The 20,249-nt window shown below is 39.0% G+C and overlaps 1 protein-coding gene and 1 long non-coding RNA gene across 10 annotated transcripts in view; both read right to left on the reverse strand.

Annotated features, from left to right (window-relative positions):
* The window catches only part of MAST4 (microtubule associated serine/threonine kinase family member 4), a 519,579-nt gene that overhangs the window by 221,543 nt on the left and 277,787 nt on the right, over positions 1 to 20,249 (reverse strand). For 5 of the 9 annotated variants that reach the window (XM_081825659.1, XM_081825657.1, XM_081825662.1 and 2 more), the window contains one exon: positions 19,675 to 19,710. The exons of the other annotated variants lie outside the window; for them this stretch is intronic. In XM_081825659.1, the coding sequence (XP_081681785.1) occupies positions 19,675 to 19,710 (36 nt within the window). The remainder of the gene's footprint in view (positions 1 to 19,674; positions 19,711 to 20,249) is intronic. 9 annotated transcript variants of the gene reach the window in all.
* Positions 11,417 to 19,663, reverse strand: LOC145722448 (uncharacterized). The gene is made up of 2 exons (XR_014146748.1): positions 12,636 to 19,663; positions 11,417 to 12,424 (listed from the first exon to the last, which is right to left on the reverse strand). It is a non-coding gene; the product is annotated as an uncharacterized LOC145722448 (long non-coding RNA).

Here is a 20,249-nt window from a genome sequence, read left to right on the forward strand (position 1 = left end):
TGGCTCAGTTGGTTAAGCGACTGCCTTCGGCTCAGGTCATGATCCTGGAGTCCCTGGATCGAGTCCCGCATCGGGCTTCCTGCTCGGCAGGGAGTCTGCTTCGTCCTCAGACCCTATCCCCTCTCAGGTGTTCTCTCTCTTTCATTCTCTCTCTCTCAAATAAATAAATAAAATCTTTAAAAAAAAAAAAAAAAAAAAGTAGCCTGGATAGATCCAAGCCCAATAGTTCTGCTACCAGTGAAAAAATAGAAAATATGACTTATTAACAAACCCTACTCACATAAAAATAAATAAAAATACCCCAAAATGAATCATTACCAGGGGGAAGATGGGCGAAATAGGTAAAGGGGATTAAGAGTGCACTTATGTTGATGAGTGCTGGGTGGTGTATGGAATTGCTGCATCACTATAATGTACACCTGAAATAATATAACACTGTATGTTAACTATAGTGGATTTAAAATAAACTTTTAGATAAATAAATCCTCCAAGATATCTTAAGAAGAAACATGTGTGATCTATAAAAAACAAAACAAAACAAAACAAACAAAAAACCATTTTAAAAAGAGAAATACCAGGGTCATTAAATTAATAAATGTTCCTAAAAGGTTAAAACATAGCTTAAGATGACACTTTCTTCTAAATGAAATATACACTTTTAATATTCCACTTAGGATACTGTGGCATGGTAGGTGAACCCCAAATACGATTCTAACATTTATCTAGAAAAAAAATGAATTGATGAACTTATCACTTAGAAGTCTGAAAAAGAAGAGCAAATATGGAGATATAGGTCTACAGTTATTAAATACAGTATAGTCCGAGTTAAAGAAAATATGGATAATAGAAAGAGAAGAGACAATAGATGTATATTAAATATGAGACAAAACAAATCAGTGGGGAAAGAATTATTTAGTAATGGCAGGAGGGAGTAACTGGTTAGCAAAATGGGAAGAAAATTGTAACCTACTATGTACTAAAATCAATTACAAACCCATTTAGACATTTACTTTGCCTACTAGATGCCAGATCCTCCTAGGTACTAGAGATTCCGAGATGAAAAGACAATCGAGCAGTCTAAGAAAGGAAGGAGCAGATATGGAAGTGCATAGAGGCCTCCAATCCCATCTAGTGGGAACTATTTGTTATCCTAAATTGAATGAGCGTTAGGAAACTTGGAAAAGTGCCATGTGAGCCCTATTCCCTGCCCACCCCCCACCCCCCACCAAATGCCTTCACACCCAAATGCACAGTGCCTGACACATAGTAGGTGCTCAAATTTTTGTGGAATAAAAAGATACAAAGGATGTTACAAAATAATAGGATTTAAATTCAGGCTGTTAAAAATAAGTTCTTATTGATAGACTTCATCCCAAATGCATGGCCACCAAATTAACATGTTCTTCTTTTAAGATGGGAATAACAGAACATTCAGAAATAAAGGGAGGAGTCTAGGCAGTGATGAAGACCTGAGTGTGAATTCTCTATCAATTAAGAGCTGTGAGACCCTGGACAAATCAAATAACCTTGCAGTGCTTTGGTTTTCGTATCAGTTAAATGAAGACAAGACAACCTAGCCTCAGAAGTAAGGACTGAGAGAAAAATGTCTATAGAGGAGCACCTGGCAATGAAGGACCACAAAGCTCTGAACAACTTGCAGCAAATGTGGCAACAGCCACATGAGCATTGAGCACCACACTGCGTCCTGAGTTGGCCAAGCTCACCATGGGGTCCCCCGAGACAGAGAGGGAAGAAAGCACAGAACTGGAAAGATGGCTTCGAGAATTTAAAGGGATTGAGGGTTAAGAGGTAGCAAAAAGGGCACAACAGCAGATTCAGTGGGTAGCAAAGAGGTTTGCAAGGTTACAATATAGTTGGCTTCTGTAGGCACCTTCGAAGATGCTACCTCCTTTTACAAAAGAGCTAATAATAATATAAGTACATCACCTTCTATGGGAAAACATCGCACTGCATTGTATCAAAATCGAATGACTAAATTGAGAAATGAGGAAGCCTCTTCTCAGTCCTTTGTCTCCTCTGAGTGTAAAATGAATAAAAAATCAGCTACTCTGAAGCCCTTTCTTACAGCACTACCAGTATCACTAGGAGTTGGCAAAAATTTATTGGTGCCTAGCATGTTTCAAGCTCTGTGCAGAGCATTTTTGATGCATTATCTCACTGAATCCTCATAATGGTCTCGATTCCATCATCCTCATTGTAACAGAGGCAAAGTAACATAGCTACAAAGTATGAGAACTGGGCTGGAAGAGAACATCACCAACTAAAAAAAAAAAAAAAAAAGCCTATGATTTTAACTATAGTAGCTACTACTTTCAAATACAGAGGTTTGGGGAAAACCTCTTCAGAGAAAATATGGAATCACTAACTAAAGGGCACTACGTCTCACCCTTTTAACTCATTAACACGTGGTTGGCTGATATTCGTCCCCACCCCTGCCCTTGGATCATTCCTTTGTTGCCAGGTTCATTTACTTGCAGTAGGTAAGACGGCTAAAAGCAAGGCGGGGTTTTGTATAAGAGACAACCAAAGCTAAATACAAAAACAAACAAAAGACAAAACCACAAAGCTTAGGTGCAAATACTTATTTCACTAAAAAACATGAAGGCAAGAATTAATTGAACCCAGGCTCACCTATTTCAAGTATTAATATTAAGTCAACCTATTTATAAACCAAGTCACATCCATGAACACACTAAAAGTAATTTGCACCAATTTTGGCCCTTTGTATACGCCCCTCCTCAAACTGGACTCTAAAAATGATTCTTAGGGAGATGAGTGCTTAATACATTATAAAAATTTTTGTTGACATTTCATCGAGAGTCTTAAAAAATATGAACGCTGGGGGGTGCCCAGGTGGCTCAGTCGGTTAAATGTCTGCCTTCGGCTCAGGTCATGATCCCAGAGTCCTGGGATCGAGCCCCACATCGGGCTCCCTGCTCAGCGGGAAGCCTGCTTCTCCCTCTCCCTCTGCCTGCCGCTCTGCCTACTTCTGCCCTCTCTCCCTCTCTGTCAAATAAATAAATAAAAATCTTTAAAAAAAAATATGAACTCTGTAATGACTATCCTTTAAATTCAGACTGCTCCATGATTTCAGTGCCATGTTTCCATTTGTGGTAATGATCAAGTTGGTCCTCTATTACTATTTCAATTTTCCCGAGCTAATGAGAAAAAAACAGAGGATTAAATACACAAATAAGGTGAGCCCAAATGATATCATAGAGCACTAAGGAACCATCATTAAAGGCTTTCTGTCAGAAAAGTCACAGCAGAACTAGCTATACATTGTATTTGATAAATATGCCAACTCAAAAAACAAACAAATGAAGTAAGCAGGTGTCATACCAGCCAACAGCATATTTATCCTAAGAATGATTTTGTTTTAGCCAAATATCATCATTAATAAGTAATATTAGGGGCACCTGTGTGGCTCAGTTAGTTAAGCGTCTGCCTTTGGCTCAGGTCATGATCTCAGGGTCCTGGGATCGAGTCCCGCGTCGGGCTCCCTGCTCAGCAGGGAGTCTGCTTCTCCCTCTCCCTCTGCCCCTCCCCACTGCTCGTGCTCTCTCTCTCTCTCAAATAAATAAAAGTCTTTTAAAAAATACATAATATTAAATCAATATTATTATTATAAATGTTACTCTTGGCAGTTTTGTTGTATTAGTTTTAGTTATAGTTGCAGTGGTAAAAGTGAACATGAGTCTATATTTGGCTTTTTTCTTCATATATAATAAAGTATCATTAAAATAAATATATTTACATAACATTGTAGCTGTGAAAACATTTTTTTAAGGAAGTTTATACATCCTTTAAGTTTTAAGGAAGTTTACACATCTAAATGCCATGTCTCAAACTATAGTTGACCCTTGAACATCACAGGTTTGAACTTCATGGGGTCACTTATACACAGATTTTTCTGGATAAATACAGTACGGTACTGTAAATGTATTTTCCTTATGATTTTCTTAACATTTTTTTCTCTAGTTCACTTTAAGAATACAGAATAAATATAACATACAAAATATATGTTAATCTATTATTTATGTTATGGGTAAGGCTTCTGGTCTATGGTAGACTATGAGCAGTTAGTTCTTGGGGTGTCAGAGGTTCTATGTGGATTTGTGACTGCCCGGGGTTTGGTGCCCCTAACTTCTGCATTGTTCAAAGGTCAACTGTACATTAGTTTGGGAAGGGCTGAAATCAATGAGCAGTCTCCCACATGCTGCCATTCTGCTGCTGCATAGTCCACACAGAGCAAGTGTGACGCAAAGCACCTCACCACAAGAAGCTTATAATTTAGTTAGACAGAAACTGTCCATATGAGGGAAAAACATAGTCTTTAACTTGTGGCAGCCAAGGAGGTATGGGAGAATCCTACGAAAACTATAGGAAACACACACAGGTTCCTACACAATGTCAGGGATTCCAGAAACCTGCCAGGGTTTCCAGGATGAAAACACTTAGTTAGAAAATAAGTATAGTTTAGAGGAGGTGCATTATTCCTTTTAATTAATAAGCAACATGCAACCAGGAAAGAAAGAGTGGGGACCAAAAAATTGAAACTAGCTGGATCAATAAAGGAATTAGGAACAACTAATAGGTTTGGCTGGGAAAATTTTGCTCAAATAAAGGTATACACAATTCAAAATCTCATGATCTCATTTTTAAAGAGTCAAATTAAAAACTACTTCATCATCACTGAAATATTTTTATCAGAAATTTTTCTACATTAGAGGAACACATAAGTACAATGCAGGTGGAGAGAATTATCAGAAATACGAGTCCACTCCATTTAGAGATATGGGCACAATCTACGGAAGGTTAAATGTAGTAATAAATGATAATAAATTTGAGATAAGCAAAAGCTACATTAAGCTTTGCAAAGCCAAAGAATCTCTGGCTTCCCGGTGTCTATGGGCTTCAAAATATGACTCCTCTATAGATGAGAATTAAAGGATACATCTATCCAATTAGAAATATTAATGAAGAGTTATGTTTACAGGTTGCGAAAGAACCACTAGGTAATATTTTGAAAACCCCAACACAGCATTTTGTTGAAATTTATTTTAGCCAAGTGCAGACTTTGAATAAATGAAAGGACTTAATTGCTAAATTTCATGGTATGTCATAGAGAAAAATACCAAATTTCACTCTACTAAAGATTAATAGAAAAATCATAATAAAAATTCCAAATTATTTACATAGCTTAAGTAGATATTAAAGATTGCAGACATGCTCTGAGGAACACAACTAATCATCGACCCACAACCCATGCACAGCTAATTACTAACCAATATGGAGAAAACCTTCATCACCTATTCAGTTTATAATGTGGCCCTCACATCAAGGTTTTGTCATTTCTGGTCTTAACAAGAACCAGTCATGCAGCGAATTTAAATCAAAGTGCAAGCACAATCTTAACACAGGTTTATTTCATCTCCTTTTTTTTCTCCACTTTTTCCTTTTTATTTTCAGAAGAAAGCAAACTATGTTAATTCCTAAAATACACAACCTACAAGGGTGGCCTAGAGTTCTCTATCACCTCCACTTCTGAAAGCAAACTCTCCAGCTAAAATAAAATAATAAAACCAAAGTCTTCCATGGAAAGGGCATCTTATGAAATTGTTGTTTGAGTAAGCAAACTAGAGGTTAACATCAGACATTCATTTCTAGGCTTGGCCTCCTCTCTCCAAGCCCAGGAATTCCAGAGAAAAAGCCAATCTCATCTAAAACTGATGAGGTTTTGTCACCTTTCCTAGGAAAGGTGGAAGAGCTTTTCCTGATCAACATTGCTCAGCTACTCATCTCTAGAACCCTCTCAAATAACTCCAGCTGAAGTCTGACAGGCTTAACTATTAAAAAGCCCTCTTGGTTAAGATTTTATGTACAGCAACTCAGAAGAGACAGGTAATGGAACAGAGCCCATATTTGATATTTCTTACCAGCTAGGTTATCTTTTGAAGATAGCATCCATTTCACCACCACCCTGAAAAAAAGAATGCTGGATACTCACCTGTTTTTATAACATTTCCATACTTTCCTGAAGATAACATGACTTCACGGTTCCTTCCATGCACAGTTCACCCTTGAATAACACAGGTTTGAACCCTATGGTTCTGCTTATATGTGGATTTTTTTTATATATAAATATAGTACCGTGCTGTAAAATGTATTTTCTCTACCTTATGATTTTCTTATTAACAACTTCTTTTCCCTAGCTTACTTTATTATAAGAATATAGTATATAATAAATATACCAAATATGTGTTAAAAGTATTTTTTTTAAGATTTTATTTATTTATTTGAGAGAGAGAATGAGATAGAGAGATCATGAGGGTCAGAGGGAGAAGCAGACTCCCTGCTGAGCAGGGAGCCCGATGCGGGACTCGATCCCAGGACTCCAGGATCATGACCTGAGCCGAAGGCAGTCGCTCAACCAACTGAGCCACCCAGGCGCCCCCCAATATGTGTTAATCCACTGTATATATTATGGGTAAGGCTTCTCATCAACAGTAGGCTGTTAGTAGTTCAATTTGGGGGGGAAATCAAAATTTATACTCAGATTTGTGACTGCATAGGGAGTCAGCACCCTTAAATACCCTGCATTGTTTAAGGGTCAACTGTACTTTAAAAAGTGGAGAGGGGCACCTGGGTGGCTCAGTCAGTTAAGACATCGAACTCTTGATCTTGGCTCAGGTCATGATATCACACAGTCCTGTGATTGAGCCCCACATGGGGCTCCATGCTCAGTGCAGAGTCTGTTTAAGATTCTCTCTCTCCCTCTCCTTCTGCTGCTCCCCTTAGCTTGCGAGCATGAGCATGCTTGCTCTCTCTCTTTCTCTCAAATAAATAAATCTTTTAAAAAAGTGGCAATACATCATCAGGTGTCAGTATTCCCATACTGGTTGGAATTTCAGTGGGAAACTGAGTCCCGCATTTGAGAAACTGAATGGTGCCCCCTTTTTTATAGTATCTTAATATATACATCCCTTCCTTGCAGCAACACTGCCTTCAATAGAATCTGAATATTTTCGGTGATGGAGGCCAGCGATAAATAGTATGGATCAATGAAATACAAATAATTTTTAAAGTTTCTAGATTGCTGCAGATTAACAACTAGAAATTAATAAATGAAAACCAACATAATGTCATGCCCAATCTGTTTTTATGTTCAACTGCTAACTAGAGTAACTTCATCAGAAATGCGTTAAGAAAACTGTGAATCAGAGTTAGCTAGGCTCCTTTTACCAACCTCAGCACTCCCCACTCTTCCAATCAATCAATCAATCAATTAATCAACCTATCAAGGAAAGAATACATTTATCCAAAACCAGGGCAGAAATTCCTCTCCTACCATAAAGAATTAGGATCCTGATAAGTGCCAGAAAGGTAAACACAACTGATAAAATCAACAGCTTGAGGGGAAAATAGGGTAATAAGGAAATGAGGTTAGGAGTGAACTTTTAAACACTCTGGTAAATGCATGAAACCTGATAAAAATAAGGGAAAACATGCTCAGCGAGAAAATGTGGTATTTTATATACTTTAAGTATAAAAGGAGACCATTAATTGTCTTATAAGTACCCCAGGCAGTAGATACTTTTTAGGGTCTCACTGTGACTTGGAGACATTCAGAAAATGATTTGGCCTTGTTAGAGGTAAAGTAAGTTCTGAGCAGCTATGTTTCCCCTAAATCTGGACCTCCATGAAAATCTTCATCTCTAGGGGCTAGCTGTGAATCCAGAGCTGCAGAGAAACATGAAGAATTCAAGGAAGAGGAGGGCAGCTATGGCAAAACCTTGATTTATCCCACACAGCTGCACAGTGTCTCGCCCCCACCACCAGGTACTGAACCTTAGTTCTGCTCCAGCAGTTGGGTAAATGCCCATTATCCCTCCTCTCAGGCCGCCTCTGTGCAGTCCCAAAGCAGCCTCACCCATCCTGGCTTCCTCCCAATTCACTGCCTTGTACCGGACAATCAGACGCTGAAAAGATCGGGAGTCAAACTTTCTAAATATTGCTCACACACCCCTCACTGATACACTCCCAATCTGTCCACATCCTTTCATTTTGTTCTTTTCATTCGCTATCAACTACACACACCACCGACCCAAGGAGAGTCAAGGTCTGATTGAAGCTAAATATTAGTCCGTTTTGGAAAGCCAACTAATTCCCCTCTGGTGTCACCTGTATTAAATGTATGAGAGCTACACTTCTTATCACTGATACAGCACGTCCTTTTCTGTTATCGATTCAACTCTCTAACAGTAAAAAGCAATGAAATACTCACAACAGTGTTGTACTACCAAGACAGGGATGCTGTATAGGGTGCTTTAGGGAAAAAATGTCATGGGGCACAATAGACTAGTCCTTCTTTAGGTCTTGGGAAGAAATTCTCCTTTTTCATTTTCCTTGGATTAGTCTTTTCTTTCTGATATACTGTGTACTCTAAAGAGCAGTGACTGAGATTCCTATGAAGAAGATCTCTGGATCAGTTGAGATTAGGCGTAGCTATGACTGGTAACCCAAATATGTGGCTTAAACAAAACAGCTTACTGCTTTCTCATGTAAAAGAGGTTCAGAAGCAGGAAATCCAGTGTCGGAGTGGTGACTACCAGATTGTCAGACTCAAGCGACTTCTACCTTTCACTTCAACCATGCTGAGTAAGTAACTTTATCCTCATGGGACCAGTATGGGTTGCAGGAGCTTTAGCCAACACAGATGCATTCCACATTGGAAGGAGGAAGTAAAAGAAAAAGGATTTCCATAAACTATCTATCTCTTGAGCAACTTTTACTTAGATCTCACTGGTCAAAATGTAATACCATAACTCTACCTAGCTGTGAGGTAAGAAGGCTGGTTAGGCAGTCATTTAATTGAGCACATTACCACTGTAACACAAATCACACTTTTATCAGTGAACCCAAATGGAATCATGGATACTGCATACATAGCTGGATGTCTCTGTCAGTGTCTCTGCCAGTTCTCAATCTGGGCATAAGCCTTGTCTCGAGGGAATCCTTGAAGCACCTGAAGGTCCAGCCTTGTTCACTAGACACCACTGCCAAGGATGGCAGTCTCCTAGTAGGGAAGAGCACACTTTTTCTGGGTGTCCCTTTGCATCTTCCCCCAAGCACCCTAACATGGCAGGGAGAAAGCCATCAGGGCCTCTAGGCCTGGCCAGATCCGTATCCCCAGCTCATCTCAACAACATACAAGGCAATACTCTAAAGGTGCATCTTTCAAGTTAAGACACCAGAGCACAGTTCTCAGAGAAACAATGTTATAAATAGTGAGAGGTTTCCAGGTTTATCCACAGAGGACCACTTCACAGGTAATGTAGCAAAAATAGTATTCATTTGCCATCATCTAAAGTGGAATTGATTGGATTTCGAGAGATTATTCTAATGAGATGTACAGGAGAGCCTGGACAGAAAGAAAAAGAAAGAGCAGGGACCAACTCCTACTTCTTGCTGGCTTTGTTCTCTGGCAAGTGCAGCTTTCGATTGCTCTCTCCTGAACAAGTAACTTGTCTTACCCCTGTGTTTTTCCATTCAGAGGAGTTCAGGAAAAAGGAAGGAGACGTTGCGCAGACTACAATAAACTTGAGCTGGACAACACCTACAGGCAGCTGCATCTGCCTTCCACATTTGAGCAGGGGAATGAGAACAGGGGTTTTTCGAATTGAACTGTGCACCTCAGAAGATACTTAGTCCTAACCCTTAGTACCTGTGAATGTGACCTTATTTGGAAATAGTGTCTTTGCAGATGATCACTAGGGTGGGCCCTAATCCAATGACTGTCCCTATGAAAGGGGAAGACTTGGACACAGAAGGAGTCATGCACACAGGGGAAATGCCAGGTAATGATGAAGGCAGAGATCAAGTTGATGCATCTACAAGCCAGGGACCACCAGAGTGCCAGCAAACAACTAGGATCTGGGAGAAAGACCTAGAACAGATCCTCTCTCATAGACCTCATGAAGAACCAACCCTGCGGACCCCTTCATCCCAGACTTCTAGCCTCTGGAACTGTGAGACAAGAAGTTTCCATTGTTTAAGCCACCAAGTTTGTCTGTGGCACTTTGTTATGGCTGCCCTAGCACACTAATACAGGGGGTGACTGGGTCACATCCACTCACCTCGGAGAGTCTGGGGCAAAGCTCCCTTTCTCTCAAGTGTCCACACCTCAAGCTATTTCTCCAGGGCCACCATTTTCCACAACCATCATTCATGTAACTGAGGCTCCAGGCATGCATGTTTTAGGGGGTGGTTCAGGAATATTCACCAAGCCAGAGTGAGAATGAGGGGAAGCCACAGGACCCTCCACCATAACAAGGATCATCTACCACTGTGACCAAGACAATGAGAAGTCAGACACGGCTCAGTTGGATACCTATGTTTTCAAAGTCTGCATGGGACAGAACTACACCAATAGGTAACTGCCAAAAGCTTCTGCAGAAACAGAAGTATCTGAGTCAAAGGAAAAATGAGAGCAAATGACTATGCACCGGAGGCATTGTAACCACTCAATTCTTGTGACTCAACAGGTTCAAATATGGAAATGTATTCTGTCAATTTCTCTTAAACATGTTTCTCTGCTTCCATAACACCTCTCCTTTCCTTCTCTCTCTCCTGGCCTTTCTGCCATAGGATGTGGCTGGAAGACACTGGAAATGGAAGAGGCTGAAAAAGCTGGTAAAGAAAGCTAAACCTTTTAATAAATAGAAGTGAACTAGAGGAACTCTCACTTCTATGTGCATCCACTCTCCATCTTTTACTGTTTTTAATAAAAAATCTAGGAAGGGAAGAGTATAATGAATACCCACCTGGTTATCACCAACTACTCCACTTGACATGTCAAAAATAATCACTGTTGAAGCCCCCACCCCCACTCCATGATCTTTCCCCCAAGAGGTAACCACCACCATGAATTTGGTCTTTGTTATTCTCACACATGCCTTTACACTTTTCCTACAAAAACAACCCACCTAAAATGATGGTGCTCTTTGGCCGCCTACCCACTGGTTACTTTTTTTTCTCTTTTCTTTCTTTCTCTCATCTATCAGAAGAAGAATTATCAGATAAATGTATTCAAAAGCATGGCAGTAATAACTACAAATAGCTTGTTTTATCCCTATCAACTACTATCTATTTTATTTACCCGTGTTCCCTTTCCCCACAAATCTGTGAGTTAGGGAAATCAAGCCAGAACAATGGGAAATACCCTTTGAATAGGTATCTCTTTCTGGCACTCAATTCAGATTGGTAAATGGAAATGTACATCACCCATGCTTAAAATTCTCTTTGAGAAAAAACCAAATGGATGAATTAGAATTTAGGATAATATTAAATTTATATTGCACTTCTTAAAATTTTTTATTTATTTATTTTAGAGAGAGATAGAGAGCACGAGCAGGGGCGGCGGGGAGAGAGAATTCCAAGCAGACTCTCCACTGAATGCAGAGCCCGACTTGGGGCTGGATCCCAGGACTCTGGGGTCATGACTCGAGCTGAAATCAAGAGTCGGTCACTTAACTGAGTGAGCCACCCAGGTGCTCCTTGCACTTCTTTATACAGAGGACTAGAAAAACATTAAAACATAAATCAGCAACTATTTCATCACTTCTACCTGTTTTCATAAAAGACTTAAATGCAAACAATGAAGTAACATTGCACCAGACACAAATACATTAAGCTGACAAGCCAACATCTACCATCATATTTGGAGCACATCACATTCTTTTTTTTTTTTTAATAAGATTTTATTAATATTTATTTGAGAGAAAGAGAGCACAAGCAGAGGGAGGGGCAGAGATAGAGGGACAGGCAGAGATAGAGGGACAAGCAGACTCCCTGCTGAGCATGGAGCCCGACATGGGGCTCAATCCCACGACCCCATGATCACGACCTCAGCCAAAGTCAGATTCCTAACTGACTGAGCCACCCAGGCGCCCTGAGGAGTTCATCACATTCTTGTTAGAGGTTGGGGAACAACTTAATGTAGGAATTCAGTAACTGCTCAGTCAGCTGACTAAGGGGTTAGTCAGTGGGAGCGTTAAGCAGTAGGGGAAATATGGGATTTAAAAACATTCTACAAATCTTTGTGGAACAACTCTGACATGCCAGGCATGGTTCTAGACACAGAGGATATAGCAGGGAACCAACCCTCCTGGCTCTAGGGAGCCTGCATTCCAGTGGGGACAGTGTGTACAAAGGTTCACTGAGCAACTCTGGGAAACCCTCCTTGATCAATAAATCACTCCACAAACCACAACTTGGCTAAGAATGGCTGCAGTGCTGGTTTCGGGGGAAATCTTAAAAAGCCCCAAGTGTTACAGCAGCACAAAGAAAATCTGTTCTATTCCCTAAATGAATATATCATCTCTTTGTTGACTATGGGAACCTATTTTTTTTTTTAAAGATTTTATTTATTTATTTGAGAGAGCGAGAATGAGAGAGAGTACATGAGAGGGGGGAGGGTCAGAGGGAGAAGCAGGCTCCTCGCCGAGCAGGGAGCCCGATGCGGGGCTCGATCCCAGGACTCCAGGATCATGACCTGAGCCGAAGGCAGTCACTTAACCGACTGAGCCACTCAGGCGCCCGACTATGGGAACCTATTAAAATGTGTTGTGAGAAGTGATTTGCTGCACATAAAAACGAAAAGCTTCCTTGAACCTAAACAAATACTGCCAACAGCTACAGAAAAAATGTTAGCGTTTTGAGTTTTCTAAAATGAATTACTGAAAATAAGGAAATTCCTCAGTACCCGAAACAAGTATACATGACCATTAGTAACAGTCCACCACTTCGCTCTCCTGGCTCTTTCTGTTCAAAGGCACAGCAAATGTGGGCAAGCAGAGAGTACTCAGCTCATATATGACTGGTCAGCTCCAGAAAGTACTTCCCCACTGGAAAGAAAATGCGCACCAAGAATCAATCATCATCAAGTAATGAGGAGTTTAAAAAGAGCCTGAAGAGAAATATACTAAAATGGCTTTCGGGGACTATCTTTACATGGTGAGATTATAGCTGAAAACTTTTATTCTTTATACTTCTCTATTTTTCTACAATGGAAATAATGAGGAAAAAATGATAAATGCTTTATGATCTGAGAATTTTCACAGTAAAATAAAATGCTACTCCATTTCTTAAATGCTAGGAGCCTCTAACACTGTAGATACCTAAAGGAAAAATTATTTAATGCATCAAAAGACACATGTGAAAGCTACATTCTCTGCTTTTTAAACTATCTTTTCTTTAAGTGATAAGGGGTAATTTTGAATTCATCTTCTCCAGGTTGTATTTTCTAGTTTTACAATGGTCACCTGCGTGACCGATGTAAGTATTATTTTCTATAAAGACCAGTTGGCTGTAACTTATTAAGATATTATGTTATACATTTTTACTCAAGAAATGGACAATAGGAATAGTTTCTGCCATAAGAACAGTTCTTGGAAATGCCTCCAGGTTTGAATTATTTCCCTCCTTACAAGGACCTAGAGAAGCTCAGAGAGATTAAAATACACCAGCTCTTCATAAATTAGCTATTTCCATGGAACACCGGTCCCCGGTCTTCCACTATCACTGCTCTGTCCGCGTATCAGCACCACGTCTGATGAATCAATGACAGGAGACAGCAACAGGGAGAAAATGGAATGGGAAGGTCTGCTTTTCAAGCCTCTACCCTATAACATACAATGCAGGATTAAAGTGTTTCCTGATGATGGAAAAACAACTGATCTCAGGGCCAGCTACCTCTTTTATGACAGGTTTTTTAAGCTCATCTTCGAGCTTGCTTCTGCTCTGAACCCCATTTCCCAATCATTGGATGGTGGGTTATGAAGCCAAAGAACAATTTGTTACATCTCTGAACGCCTCTACCTACAAGGCCAGATTCCATCAGTCTTCCAACCAACAGCCTGAAATAGATGACTGCGCTCTTAGGTGAAGGTCAGTGCTCAGGGTTACAAACACGAGCAGAATGATTTCTATAGGGGCAACAAAAAAGAGCCAGAGTTCCGGCATCCTCAACAGAGTCATTTACAGAGAAGCAGGACGGCAGCGGCCCCGAGGCCTGAGGCAAAGGAACGTTTAGGGTTTCCGGTGGATGCAGATTTAGGATACGGTACTAGCAAGCCAAAAAGGAGAGGATAACCTGAAACACGTCAGCCACAACCTCGCAAAGTACCTATAGCCCTCAAAGCGCTTCGTCACTGGCCCGTTTCTTTTCTTTTTCAGGCAGGTCTCCCAATGGCTGGCTAGCGAGATTGTTTTTCAGCCTTCATTTTTAAGGCTCCTGCTGCCAACACCTGTCTCAATTGTCATTGGCTGACCCCTAAAGATGGGTGTGAGAGTCTCCAATATTAACGGACCCCAAGAGAACAATTCTTTCTGCCAGGCTCACATTGGGTATGAAAGCCTTCAACTACCTGGCATTTCTTTTAATCAGTTCTACTGCTTTGGGGCTCATTTTACAAAGCCATCTGGCTTTGCAAACATCAATGCAAAGACTATGAAAAAACCCACTTTTTATTGTGGCCCTGCAATGGGGAGCAATCTACTTCAAAGTATGTTAAGCTCCAAGGGTTCTGGTGTAGAAATAGCTTGCTAAGATTCTTCGTTGTTCAGACATCCAAGGAGCCTAGCCCTCTAGAAGATAAAAGGATTCTTCTGAAAGCACCATGTAAAGGAAAATATTTGTTCAGTCACAGTGTCCCTACAAATGTGATCTTATGCTCCATGGCTGGGTGTCTAAGAAGATGAAAATGAAGGGGCCTTAACAGATCTGGTGGAGACCTGGTCAGATAAATTAAAGGTTGGGGGACATGTGCTATCCTAAATTGGAGAACGCTGAGGTGCCCTCCTTCCTGTGAATATTCTACTCATTCTTCCAACACATTCCATACCTCAGGACGGCATTAAGGAGAAATGCTTTGATTTTTTTTTTCTTATTTAATCTATACAACTGCAATTATATATATATTTTTCGACTGCAATTATATTTAAAATATCTTTATATTCTACTGCTTTGAGAGGCTCACTTTTGAAGTTTTCTATTCATACATTTCAATAGCCCTACCCCTTTCTAAGAGATTGTAAGCTGGCCTTTGAAAAATCCAATAGTAGGAGAAGGTACCGATGGAGGTGGGGTTTTTTTCCCCTCCAAATAGCTATTTCATTCATTAGAATTTGAATGGTAGCAGAAATGACAACAGAAAACTCGAGGAGACTGACATTTCAACATTTAGATGTACAAAAATACCGTGGGGACTAATAACGCGGGGTCAAATTTAATGTGTCCTTTTATTTTTTTTTTAAAGATTTTATTTATTTATTTGACAGAGAGAGACACAGCAAGAGAGGAAACACAAGCAGGGGGAGTGGGAGAGGGAGAAGCAGGCTCCCCGCTGAGCAGGGAGCCCGACGCGGGGCTCGATCCCAGGACCCTGGGATCATGACCTGAGCTGAAGGCAGTCGCTTAACCAACTGAGCCACCCAGGCGTCCCTAATGTGTCCTTTTAAAAAGTCATCCCTTGACATAACTTAACCTGGGAGTAAGAGGACTCTGGCAGTACAGGTCCCCGGCTCATAACAGGTTCCCCAAAGCAGCCGCTAGTCCTCTTTAAGGCACAGAGAGGAAGGGTCGTTGACTGCTGACCCAGCGGCTTGACCTGAATAAATGGGCAACACAGTTCTCAAGGGTGAAACATCCTGACAACGGAAAGGACAAGCGCTTACGTCACACTCACAGCTAATTGATAATTTCTGCCATCAGCCCAGGGACAGGCTGGGATCTCACTCCTAAAGACATAAATCTTCTCTGATGCTACTACACTCTACTACCAACAGACCTGTTTAAAATTGAAGCAATATGGAAGCCTCACACTTACACTGGATCTGTTGCATCAATATTTTCTTCCACCTCCCATGTGTGGAAGGTTTAACATATTCTAGCAGATTAAAGCAAAATAAAGATGAGAAACTGGTGATACTCCATTTTGAGACAATTTAAGACAGTGCCAAACACAGGAAAGTGATATTCAGTGAGGGTAACATTTTAACAAGAACAAGAGCATAGTATTAAATTACTACAATGTTATGTGAAATTACATTTTGCCCTGGTCATTTGGAGGCAAACTTTGCAAATCTTAAAGTGAAAATCTGCACAAAATATTTACCTTGATTCAGTTTTAATTTCCAGTTTAAGATTTTTCCATTGTTTAAAAGTACAGTATCACATAAGGTTGGTTGATTTCAGTGTGATCCAGATTATGAACATCTATTAGTTAAGGTGGGTTCCAGTTTACCTCACCTCATCAGGTCCAGGAATGATATCCGTAGGCTTCAGGAATATTGCTTTGAACCCAATACCTGCGATGTTCTGGGAGCTACATCACTGTTTTTCGGTCAGCAAGGAATATCATCACTTGTTTAATATCTTTATGTAAAGTGCAGGGATTCAACGTAACCCTCATCAATTCATCTAAATCAACACAGATGATGTATTCTATCCAATGTTGCAGATGTAGGGGATTTTCCTCCTCATTCTTCCAGTCCTATGAGCATTACTGATTATTCTAGTGCTTGTATCCTCCCCGTGTAGGACTTCAAGGCCTCTAGTCAGAGTGGTTTTGTGAACATGCTGTTGGTACACTGTAGGAACTGCAGTCTTTCTGGCTTCAAGGAAAAAACTGTTTGTGATAAACAGTCACTCCAACCCCTGACCACAGATAGTGGTAGTGGTTTATGTTTGTTGTTTATGTGGTTTATTTATGATGGTTGTTTATGTTTGTTTGACAAACACAGAGAGGGGTTCTCTATTCTATTTTAAACAAATTTTTCCAGAGTCTCTGGGATCAGGCAGCCCTAGAGCTAACTGAAGTCTTAGCTACTGGACATTAGTTTTGAAAAAAATTCCTTCATTATTAATCTTATCATACCCTTCCTTACTGTTTTTTTACTATGATTTTTCAGTTCCTGCAATAGCCTGCATATATTTAAAAACAAATTGGTCTTAAAATTAACAATGTAGAATTTATATCCATGATTGTATTTCAAATATACTCCAATTATATCTTCTTAAGTTTATGTTTATCAACTGTCAATGTTGATCCTCATTAAAACTTGAGTACAGGAAACAGAATCTGAGTGGATCAAAATACAGCTTATTTGACAACACCAGAAACATGATAAGCCTTTTATTTCGCACAGTTTATATCATTTGTTACCTATGACAGAACATGATCTGCTGCTCTGAGCTTTTGGTAGGCTCAACTTGTTCAACGACTTATAAGTACCATTTCCTCTGTCACTGAAATTTCCACTATGGACCTGCAGAAGAAATTCCTTCAGTTTGGTTCATCTGACATTAACAGCTCAACCTCCACACACTATTGAAAGCATCTTTGAGCTTTAGCACAAAAAAAAACAAAAACAAAAACAAATCCATTCTGAAACCAACAAAATGTTCCCTACCCCAATAATGGCATCTAGCTATGTTCCTGAAAGAGTCTGGCTGCTCTTTAGTGGAAAGTAATATTAGAGGCCAGAATCCAGGTACATGGAGTGTCTACAGGATGGTACTGGATCTATGAGCTGGATGGAAGTCGGGAGCTAACTGTTCGTTACCTTCTTTAGAACAGAATACAAAAATTCTACTTGGCTATGATTTAATAAAGATTCAAAGTTCACACAGACATTTTAAATTTAACTCTAAACTAAGTCCTTTTTTTGGTCTCAGTGTGAATAATTTAAATTAATTCCCTCTCTCTTTTCTAAATTACCATCTTTAATATTCATACACATGCCAAAAAGTGCCACAAAAATTCATTTATTTGAATTATAATACCATTAAAGGTACGAGGAATCTCATTTTTTAAAAACATAATTGTATTTTGTCCAAGTATTTCATTCAATAATAATCACAATACATTATTTTACCATTTCATTTTTGGCTACAGAACTAAGGGTTTTTTCTAATTAATCAAGTAAACATGGGTGGAACCTACATGGGGATCTCCCTTTGCTTTCATAAGCAAAATACAGACCTTATGTGTGTTTGTATATATATTTATCTGTAAGATGTTACTATTATTTTTAATCACATGCAGTTTTAGTGTTTAGCTACAGCATTTCAAATCCCCTTAGAAAAACACAAACTTAGTGTTTTAACTTAAGTAAAGTTTCCAAAAAGCAACTGAGAATATTAGTGAACACAATTATTATCACATTAACATAAAGTTAAGAATTACCAAAAACATGTAAAATACTAGACAACTTTACCCAAAATTTCAGGTGTGACAGTTTCTTAGGTCAAGATTATTTAAGTTTTAGATGAATGAAGTCATAAAAGATCACAAAATGCATGGTTTGTTATGCCTGTCTACAGTTCTTTGTTTACATTATTTATATAGCCGTCAACGAATCCAAGTCTGAGTATACTTTATAGTTTGGCACATAAACAGAAATACAAAGTATTATAAGGTCACAGTCACTGAGAGCATTAACCACTGAAGCTTTAATGCAATAATCTAATTTTTGGATAGATTTCAACATGTCATGCCTGTAACCCCCATTTCTCCATTTTGAGGTAATTGTACAGTTATCACAAAGTAAAATCACATTTAAAGAATCAAAAGTCATAGAAGAAATGAGGCCTCAGTTTATCAATAAATATTTTCCAATTAGAAATACAAAGTGAAGAGATTCCCCAAGCTGCAAATTATTAATTTAATTCTACTTATCATATATTGTTATATTACCTTTTATATTCAAAACATTTAAGATAAAATTCCCCAACTTTAATTTTTAAATTTAAGTATGAAAAAAATAAATGGCTAAAAACAACAATGAAAAGTATGAGAAGACCAGTGAAGGACAACTTACCAGACATTACAACTCACTAGAAAGCCACTGCATTCAAAACAGAATGGTGTTGGCACAGAAATGAATAGGGATCAAAATACAGGGTCCAGAAATAGATCCAAATACATATGGCATCCTTATATGTGGCAAGATAACATTTCAATCCCATGATAAAGGTTCTTGTAATAACTAGAAACTAATAAAGACAGAATCCTACTTCGTATCATGTACAAAACTTAAAAATTGCAGTCAGATTTGAAGGTTTTAAAAACTGGGGAGAAAATATAGGAAAATATTTATATGACCTTGGGACACCACCCTGAACAAAACGGATTATCTCAGAAGCAATAAAGAAAAAGACAGACATATTTGATTAAATAATAATTAACAATTTTCATGTGGCAAAAGACATCACACACAGAGAGAAGAACAGTAAAGATATATTTGCACACATATAACCAAGGATTAACATTTCTAAAACACAGTAACTCTCAGAAAATATAAAAGAAAAATACTACCAAGCAGAAAAATGGGCAGTGGAAATGAATATGAAGAAAAGAGAAATTCACATGGATAATAAACATACGAAAATATTCTCAACCTCAACAATAGTGAAGAAAATGTAAATTAATGATCAGTGATAATTAGACTGGTAAGAATTAAAAGGAGCAATGACATCTAATGCTGATAAGAATGTGGGAAATGGGCACTCTTACATGCAAGTATCATTTGCTATTCCTTTGAGGAAAATAATTTATCTTTATCTGTTAAAATGAAAAATACACATACCGTTTGACCAAGCAATTCCACTTCTGGGAATCTATCCTATAGAAGAAAAAAAAAAGGACCAGTACGTAAGGACGCAGGTACAAAGATGTTTATTGCAGCATTGTTGTGTGGCAGAGGAAGAGGGGGGCATGGAAATAGCATGAATGCCCAGTGATGGGAGAAATAGTTAAATGAAATGTGGCATATCTATAATATGTAATTATTTTTTAAAAGAACAGGATAAGTTGGTAGATGCTAACTTGGAGGTAACAAAAGCAAATTGGTAAGGTAAGAAAAGCAAATTGAAGAGTAAGTGCCATAATCCCATTCTTAAAATGGCAGCCACAGCACAGCACTCATATGTACGTGAAGGAAGGCATGGAGGAATACAGACCAGACTGACAACACCTACCTACGGCTCAAAGTGGAAACAGGGATTAGAAGGGAGAAGGATTACTTACTTTCTCTTAGTGTTTTTCTGTGCTGTTTCACTAGTGGCTAGGGGCACCATATTACTCTTATAATTTTCAAAAATACACTTCAGAAACAATTATTAGCTCTTATTAGTGGAGTAGGGCAGTATTTCCAGACATTCA

This window comes from Leptonychotes weddellii, chromosome 7 (genome assembly GCF_054177405.1).
Source record: "Leptonychotes weddellii isolate Sample4059 chromosome 7, ASM5417740v2, whole genome shotgun sequence".
Taxonomy (NCBI): Eukaryota; Metazoa; Chordata; class Mammalia; order Carnivora; family Phocidae; genus Leptonychotes; species Leptonychotes weddellii.